The 9666-nt window shown below is 37.2% G+C and overlaps 1 protein-coding gene across 1 annotated transcript; it reads left to right on the top strand.

The window, feature by feature from the left end:
* The first annotated feature begins 563 nt into the window (after positions 1–563).
* Positions 564–7787, top strand: LUM (lumican). The gene is made up of 3 exons (XM_068970995.1): positions 564–688; positions 3106–3999; positions 6981–7787. The coding sequence occupies exons 2-3, from the start codon at positions 3126–3128 to the stop codon at positions 7133–7135; spliced, it is 1029 nt and encodes a 342-aa protein (XP_068827096.1). The 5' UTR covers positions 564–688; positions 3106–3125; the 3' UTR covers positions 7136–7787.
* The last annotated feature ends 1879 nt before the right edge of the window (positions 7788–9666 follow it).

Genomic DNA, 9666 nt, shown 5'->3' with positions numbered 1-9666 from the left:
CTGCTTAACATAAGCAAACTGGAAATGTTGATACTTATCACTTGTATCAAAGTATAAATGAAGCATTTTAATATTTTAGAAACTAATGTAAGTTTCTCTTTTGGCCAAAAATTAAGTTGATCCAAGTAAGTATAAATTCCAAGAGTAATGAGCAAAAAGGATTCAATTCTTCTGAGTCTTCTCATTTACATTTTCCTGAAATGGTTTATTCAGTTGATGATTTACGTGACCTTTAGAGGAACATGATAGCTGGCTGAGAGAACTGCATTTAATTGTTGTCACAGCTATAGAAGCAAAGGGCTTTGTAAGAGAAACATTCTCACTGTAGATGCCTCATTTGCAGCAGGACTCCATTTGGGGTTAAAAGCTAGGTTATTTGGGCGGGTTTAGCACGCATCTCTCTCACTCCATAGGGAGTGAGCTGGGCTGGCCTTGCTCACCGAGTCCACCTGCACCTCGTTAGAGAGTGTTTGCATGCCACACCACAAGATCCCCACAATGACATAACTCCATTCAGAGACTGGCGTGACTGGGCTGGGTTTCCCCCCCCCCCCCCCACCTCAGCTCTTGTATCACTAAGAATCTGGCAGCCAGTTCCGTCTGACAGAGTTTACAGCATATATTGGTGGATTCTTGTCCATAGTGCATCTGCTTTAAGAATTAACGAAAGCAGGGTCGAGACAGTAAGGTAAGTGCTGTTTTAACTATAGCACTGGGGATGCTGATGGTTTGGGACAGTGTTTATTGTAATGAGAACAGAAAAAAAAATTCCAGAGCAACTTTGCCAATTGCTATTCAACAGCAAATCCAGTTTTGAGCATTTACTTTCACATCTTGCAGAATATACTTTCCATGATTTATGAATTTGAGATACATTTTATACAGTCTATGATGCCTTACTTAGCAAAGGATGTTATAAAAAGTTTCAAGATTTTACTAGAAAGTAGACACAGTGAAACAGTATGGCATTTAAAATGTTTGCTATTTTATGCGAAATAGTTCTATATGTTAGTTTTGTTAGAACTTAATTTGGAACAAAGGAAGCCATTTCAATCAATATTCAAAATATTTTGCAACTGGTATGTTGTTATAATTTGTTATGATTTGCTGTAAACACTTCATGCTGTTATAAAACCTGAACAAAAGGATTACTTAATTCTATTTTGTTAATTTTAAAGATTTGGGTTGTGGATGTATGTCTTAAGAAACAGGAACATGTTTTAGAGAAATTCTGGGAAACATGATTTACTCTTTGGAAAAGAGCCTTTTCTTCATAGCCACAGGTATTTGAAAAAAACTAGGGGAAAGTAAAGTGTGTTTTTGCTTCATAATGGAGTCATTATATGGTTACAAACTCTCTTTGAATTCAGAGCCCTTGTTTTGACTCTGCCAAAAAATATGGAAGCATTTTTCATTACTATTCAATACTCACATTATAGTTCCCCTGTCTATTTTAGTGTATACTGAATTAAAATAATTTGGACTTATTAATAAAGTAAGACAAATCTTTACAACATTAATATACTGTAATTTATAAAGAATCCTACAATTACATTAGCACTATGTAATTGTTCTCATGGCCAAGTCCTGTCAACTAAATTTAATGACTCCGTCACAATCTTAGGGAATAATTTACTAAGAGTCTGGCTACATGTTACATTATGTCTGTTATGAGAGTGATCCTAACAATCTTTTCGAGTGTTTCATCTGCTAAAATTAAGTATTTTATAATTCCAAGTTAAAGCAAAGATGTTTAAAATTCCTGAGAGCAGAAAATCCTGCTTGTCCTAAACTACATAGATCCAAAAGCTTGTACCTTGTTTCTCACAGGAAGAGATTTTATTTTATGGTATCCATTGGAATGTGGATGCTGCCTCACAGAAACGATTTCCCTCCCAGAGTGACCAATTGCTCAGCTATAACTCTTCATTCTACAGAAGCCCAGCTCTTATATCCTATTTTCCTTTACCTACATTGCTGACCCTTTACTTCCCAAGCAATTGAAATGTGCTTCCCTGATCCTTAGCAACAGGTACATGTGAAGATCACTGATACAAATTGTTTTCAGTGTATATTCCCAAATTGATCCTTTCGTACATGGCTCTTAATGCTCAGTGTTTAATGCAGACCTTCCTTAGTTCCCACTCTCTTCCATCTTCATTCAGTGCGAGTGCTAAAACCCAGATAAGCAAACCCCACCTTCTCAAATTTTAACAAGAAGAAGGCAGACAAATTGTGAGTGACTGAGAGAAAGAAAAGCTTTCATTCAAAACTTGGAAAAGAATATCATTCTCTACCAGTTAGATCTCTTTCTAGGTTTAAAGCTGTTTAGATTTCGTGACATTTCCTTGATTAACTAACAATAATTTTACTGAAACGAATATACTAAATACTAATTTTCAAACAGAGTTTTGTAATGTGATTAAAAGTATAGAATGTTAGATAAAAGTTGACAGAATATGCACACACCCCCACTTAAGAAGTCTGTTTCCTCTCTTCAGAGTCAACAATAAAGATAGTTCTAAAAGAATTTTCCACCCTCCCCAGCACCCTACCACTACTACCACCATCACCGCCCCCCAACCACCCCCAGCAGACACACATAAGAGCAATGTTCTTCCAGACAAAATCACAGATTGCCCATGTTCTCAGGAAGGATCTTTTTAATGAGATATTTTAATGATGTTGGATGGTGGGGTAGAGGGTCCAGTTTACAACTGTCTTCTTCCTTTTGTTTATTCTGGTTTTGAAGGTGTTCTGAAGCTGCGTTCTAACATGGTGGTTAAAGGGACCCTCCCAGGACCTCTTGCAGGAATCCATGTAATTAAGAAAAGGACCTGGAGAGAGGTTGACTGGAACAATTAGGCCTAGCTCGCCCAGAAGGGGGCGCCAGTGTATGCAATCTGTCCTGGAATCTGTTCCCTTCCCCACACATTGTAAATCTACATACTTATCCTAATCCTTCAAAGCAAATTAACAGACATCATTAGTGCAGTAAAAAAGTACTCTAAAATAATGAAATTTGCATTTTCGAATGCATTTTCTTCTCAGTATACTTTCCCTGAAAGAATACTATTTTATAATACATATTTTCACTTTATTTAGGATTCAAAGCATTTGCCAAAATGAATCTAGGTGTGTTTCCTCTCCTCTTGGCATTAATTGGCAGTGCCAGCAGCACCTATCCTGATTACTATGATTATTACGATTTCCCCCAATCAATATATGGGAGGTCATCACCAAACTGTGCACCAGAATGTAACTGCCCTGAAAGCTATCCCACAGCCATGTACTGCGATGAGCTGAAACTGAAGAGCGTGCCAATGGTGCCTCCTGGAATCAAGTACCTTTACCTTAGGAATAACCAGATTGACCACATTGATGAGAAGGCCTTTGAAAACGTAACTGATCTGCAGTGGCTCATTCTCGACCACAACCTTCTAGAAAATTCCAAGATCAAAGGAAGGGTTTTCTCTAAACTGAAGCAACTGAAGAAGCTGCACATAAATTACAACAATCTGACAGAATCTGTGGGCCCACTTCCCAAGTCCCTGGTGGACCTGCAGCTCACTCACAACAAGATCTCTAAGCTTGGCTCCTTTGATGGACTGGTTAACCTGACCTTTATCCACCTTCAGCACAATCAGCTGAAAGAGGATGCCGTTTCAGCTGCTTTGAGAGGTCTGAAGTCACTCGAATACCTCGACTTGAGCTTCAATCAGATGACCAAACTACCTTCTGGTCTCCCAGTATCTCTTCTAACTCTTTACTTAGACAACAACAAGATTAGCAACATCCCTGACGAGTATTTCAAGCGTTTCAGTGCATTGCAGTATCTGCGTTTGTCTCATAATGAACTGGCTGATAGTGGAGTCCCTGGAAATTCTTTTAATGTATCATCTTTGTTGGAGCTGGATCTCTCCTATAATAAGCTGAAAAGCATACCGACGGTCAATGAAAACCTTGAAAACTATTACCTGGAGGTCAATGAACTTGAAAGTAAGTAGAAAACTGTGCCCATGATTGATTAATACTTCCTCAAGGTTTTAGATGCCTAAGTTGTGTGACACAAATATTAAGTTGGCTCCAGTTTAAAAAAAAAATGCCAACAAAATATTTCTCTACAATATAGAATTCTAGCTTAGCTGTTTATCCATTATCTGGCTTTTCTTTGGAGTGTCCAGATAAGAAATCATTAAGGTCATATAGCATTTAAACACTCATTTCTTCAGATTTAATATTCTGGGCTAATTATTTCTGCTGTGTTAACCCTTGATTTTCATCTGTTATTGTTTGCCTCCTTCATGACTTCAATTTGTGTGTGCGTTCGTTTCTTGACAAGACGTAGCTAAGGGGGAAACCAAGACCAGAGGGAACACAGTCATCAGAGACTTTGACATCTCTCTCCTGCTTGTCTCCAGAGCAGCCTGCGTACATTCATGGTCTCCTCTGACATCTTTACTTGGGGCTCAAAATGTTGCTGTACTTTCATGACCACCATCTATCTCTGTTTTCCCTGGTGTGGTTGGGGTGTGTAGTCTTCACAGTGTTCTTAGGAGGACTGTGAGAAAGTTTAAGGAGGACTATGGTAAGTGTTTGGAATATAGTTTACTAGAATTACAGAGCCCCTTTTTCTTATATACAACGCTTCACCTCATTTGATTTTCCCATCATTTCTCCTTCCTTTCTCTTACTTCTGTAGTTTGTTTTTCATTTATCTGCTGGGTAGGAGTTTGACCTGATCCACTCGGGCTGTTTATGTACTCTCCTGACCTCCTGGCACATATTTCAATGTAAGCTATAAAGATTTAGATCGTAAATTGACTATTCACCAATATTAACCTTATTTTTTAATGGAAGTTGGCAGAAGAAAAAACCTGTAATTCACAGATGAAATTTTTAAAATGAAAACTCAGGTGGGAAACACTGATTCACACAGCAAATAATTCTATGTGCAAAATAATCTATTGAAATTGAACATGTGTATATTATAAAACTTGGTCCCCTTGTCCTACTGGCTAAGGATATTGACACTCCTATCAGAAAAAATTGCATTGTGCCTTATTAATATGCTACTTTATAATTCTGCAACAGTTTCATGTAACTCCTAGTAGAGTTGGGGTGTTCTCATGAAGGAAATCGTGACTGCCAGCTCTGCAATGCCACATCTTCTTTCTTGCATCTGGAAAGCTTGCCTGTCATGCAATACAGTCAAGCTATTAGAGCTAAACCCTTAGAGTTGTTTCCAGGGGAAAATTCACTATGTGGCAATATATGGTCCCACATTATAAACTTTTGTGGTCAGGAAAAAGGATACTCAGACAAGCCAAAATGCTAATGGAATTTAAGATGGTTGAGGGCTGAAGAAACCCATTAGATTTGGTGGGTGGAGGTTAGCAGGAGAAAGACTACTTCCTACTCTGAGACAAGAAAGGAGAAAGATATAAATGCAAGGGCATTCGAAGGCGGAAAAATTAGTTTTCATTGTATGAGTAAAAAACAAAGAGCCAGTGTAGGAGATGCGACAGATGGACCAAGAGAGAAATGCCAGCAGCCTCTCAGTGCCAAGCTGAGACTGAAATTCCAGTGCCCAGCACGTTTAGTCATTTGCAAGTGAATAGTTACGTTTTCTCCCTTCCTTATCTTTGACACTTAGGTATACACATTTCAGGGATTCTTGTCATGTGATTTTGCCTGTGTGTCTTCAACTTAGTTTATCTTGCTGCATAATATTTACACATACCAGTTGCCCACATTGTAAGATAAAGTGAGTTCCTTAATGCTTTTCTTATATTAGGAAATATACAGTAAAAAATGATTTCTTATTTTTCAAACTTGCAACTTTAAGCATTAGACTAGTCACAGATCCTCCTAGTATAAAGCAATTTAGAAAAGAGGGGGAAAAAGGACACCAGTAACTTCAGTACATAGTAATGTGCTAGCACTGTGTGAAGTGCTCTACATACCGTAGTTGATGAAACCTTCATGACACACAGTGTGATAGATATGCTATACTTAGAATGGGATAAATGTTTCAGAAGGTAAATGGCAGAAACAGAAAACTAATATAGGCCTAGACCCTTGTTTTTTACATTGTTCCATACTTTCTCAGAGGCAGTACTGAAAGCAAAATCCCTGGCATTTGACAGATGAGTAATTTAAGACAACATCTTAGAGGGAAAGACTGCAGTGTGTTTGGAGTTCAACTGAAGTCCTTGTTAGCTAGAGTTGAAAAATGAAAGAAAAATAACAAGATAAAGGACCAGCATAAGGTTACTCTGAAATAGATTTGTGCCGCCATAGGCAGTTTCAATGTACATACACGGGTCACGCTATCTAGCAACCATCTTGGTGTCCATTAAAGACTAAATCAGATGTTCATTTGTAGCAACTTTTTGACCCCAGCAGAAAAGGACATCGACTGAGATGGTGGATATTCCATGATTTGGTTTTTGCTTTGGAGTTTTGAATCTTTGTCATGAAGTATGGTTGTTGGAAAACTCTCTAGAGTTCATCTATTTAACTCTTTTTAAGATGCAAAAACTCAAAATCCTTACTCTGCTGAGACTGTTCATGTTACAGCACCCCATCTTAGATTTCCTCAGGCTCGACTTAATATTTCAAAATAATGCTTAGATAACATGATAGGCTCACTGCATGCCTTTCTATAATAAAGTATTTCTAAATCAAGAACTCAAATAATACTAAAAAAGATGTTTCATTAAGAACTTAAGTTCTGTTCCTTCAAACATTAATTGAATCTTCTGACTTAACCATAGGTATTCTTTACTAAATATTATTGGGCTTTGGAAGTCTGAAATATTCCTTTAATAGTTCTAAATTCAAAGATACATCAAATAAGTGGAAGAAGTGCTATTGGATATTATTATAGTCTTAAAGATTTTCCCTTTTTTTTAAATGATGGTTTCAAGCTCATGTATTGAAAGAAATGATTGAAATGTTTCACTCTAATTTTCCAGAGTTTGATGTGAAGAGCTTCTGTAAGATCCTGGGACCTCTATCCTACTCCAAGATCAAACATTTGCGTTTGGATGGCAATCACATCACTCAAACTAGTCTGCCACCTGATATGTATGAATGTCTACGTGTCGCGAATGAGATCACTGTTAATTAATGTCTACTGAGTCCAATTACATTGAGGTGTAGCCTGGAACAGCAGTTTATGGTTATGTTTATTTGTGTGTCAGTTTTTATAGTATTCATTTTTTGTTGCTGTTTATTACTTTCATAAATTTCTAATTCTAAGGGAAAATGTTTTGTAAACATTTTACTACTTTTTTAAAAGAGAAGATGAAAGGCAGGCCTATTTCATCAGAAGCACAGACACACACACACACACATACACCTTGACAAGAAAATTAATGCTTTATTTGTAAATTTAGTGTTTTTTACATCTCTACTGTCAAATGATGTGAAAAGCTTTTTACTGGTTTCATGAAAGTCAGTCAAGTTTTAAAATTTCTAAATCTTAACTTAATGTGCCAAAAAGCATGGATTAGATGCATATGGATGTCTACAGTCCTGAAGTAAATTACCTCAATGCTCAAATATTCACATTTCAATGTTCAAATTTGTTTAGCTGAAAAATAGATGGTAAATTTTGAGACCAATGATTCTGCAAAATACTAGACAAAATTTGTGAAACTACATATACTTACAGCAGTATTTTTAGTGTTAAGAATATATATATACTTACCTAATGAAACTTTTCTTTTCTAGAATTATGTTTCACCCTAAGTCATGTGTATGTTTCTTTTTGATTATTTGCATGTTATGTTTAACAAGCCAATAGCAAAATAAAACATAGCAAATGGCATCACTGTGTTTGATTTCTTGTGAAATTCATATCTCTCCAGTAAAAATAGATAAAATAATAGATTAGAATTTAAAAAATCTCTAGCCTGAAATATTTTGCTTATGTTAAATAGAATTTTTCATTAATTAGATTATCTGCTTAGAGCATCCACTTGTAAAGAGTCTTTAAATACATCTTACAATATGTACTTGAAAGTGTGCAAATCCCAGGTGTGTCCTATAATACAACTCAGTTCTGACACCATGTGCCTAAAGATGGGGTCAGATTGTCCAGGCTAAAGGTTCAGTCCTACAGGACTGCCTTCCCTCCCCACTCATATGCCAATTGAAAGCCCAAGTTGTTACATCTTCTTCTGACCAACTGGCTATAAATCAGAGGTTCCCAAGACCCCCTTCTAGACTTGAGGCATATGCTAGAGTGGCTCACAGAACAGGAAAGCTCTTTACTCACTAGATTATTCATTTAATATAAAATGGTACAATTCAGGAACAGCCAGATAGAAGAGGTGCAAGGCAAGGTATGGGGACAGGGTGCTAAGCTTTCACGCCTTCTCCAAGCATAGGCCGCTCTCCCCAAATTTCCACAGGTTCACCAATCAGAAAGCTGTCCCTATTTTGTCCTTTTGGGTTTTTAGGCAGGCTTCATTTCATAGTCACTGGGCATTGGCAGTTGAACTCAGTCTCTAGCACCTCTGCCCTCCCAGGAGGTGAGGGGGAGGGACTGAAAGTTCAGACTCTCTCTGGATGTTTTTGGGTCTCTTAGCAACCAGTTCCCCCTTCCCCCCCGCTTAGGTTACCCAAGTGCTTTCCAAATCACTTATTAACATAACAAAAGATAACTTTATTGCTCTTATTCAGGAAATTCCAAAGTCTTTAAGAGTTGTGAGTCAGAAACCTTGGGGGTAAGAACCAAATATATACGAATGACCAAAGTATATTTCTTGTTAATCACATTATTACAATATTTAAATCTCACAACTTCCTTAGATATTTGTCATTATTTCCATTCCTGCTGGTTTTACTGATTTATACACAGTAATACTTTATTAAATAAAAAGCAGCTATAAGATCTCAGCAATCACTCATTGGTTGTAAGCAAAAATGGCCAATCACTCCCAGGACTGAAAATGTTGAATATATATAAATGTTTATGAATATGAGATTTAATAGATCAATTTATCTTGAAACCAATATATTTGTAACATAAAGTTAAGAGTTTATAATGCGGAAAAGGATATCCATGTTTCTATACAATGGGGAACCATAAGGCGTATAACTTATAACTTCTACCTTACCTAGTTAACAATAAAGCATATGTTTGGAGCCAAATGTGCAGTCAAAGATCACTCATCCATGGAGAAGCACATACATAGTCTCAAAGGAGTCTAAAACAAAGGCAACTTTTCTCTAAAGTATTAATACGTTTGAACAGAACATTTTTAGAGAACTCTATCTTCTGGTAAAATGGCTTATCATCAAAGGACCGTTATCAACTGTCATTATCTGGCAGAATGATGTATGACATGAATATTGTTTTGTTGTTTAGTAGCTAAGTCCTGGACGATTCTTTGCAGCCCCATGGACTGTAGCCCACCAGGCTCCTCTGTCCATGGAATTCTCCAAGCAAGAATACCAGAGTGGGTTGCCATTTCCTTCTCCAGGGTATCTTCCCAACCCAGAGACAGATATATTATGTAATTCTTAAAGTGGTTGACAAGGACAAATTAAACATGAAGTGACATTTCTGGTAGAAGCATCTGAGGACTAGTTAGATCCTGTTTGGGGACAGGCGCCTCCCCTTTCTAGAGGCCAAACCCCATCTCTCCAGGG

This window comes from Capricornis sumatraensis, chromosome 4, assembly GCF_032405125.1.
Source record: "Capricornis sumatraensis isolate serow.1 chromosome 4, serow.2, whole genome shotgun sequence".
Classification (NCBI taxonomy): Eukaryota; Metazoa; Chordata; class Mammalia; order Artiodactyla; family Bovidae; genus Capricornis; species Capricornis sumatraensis.
Note: the sequence above shows the minus strand (reverse complement) of the source record. Positions and strands in the feature narration are given on the sequence as shown.

Coding starts and splice junctions, on each gene's coding strand:
- LUM (XM_068970995.1), top strand. CDS start 3,126: ATGAATCTAGGTGTGTTTCCTCTCCTCTTGGCATTAATTGGCAGTGCC. Junction 4,000..6,980: donor GGAGGTCAATGAACTTGAAA/GTAAGTAGAAAA, acceptor CTAATTTTCCAG/AGTTTGATGTGAAGAGCTTC.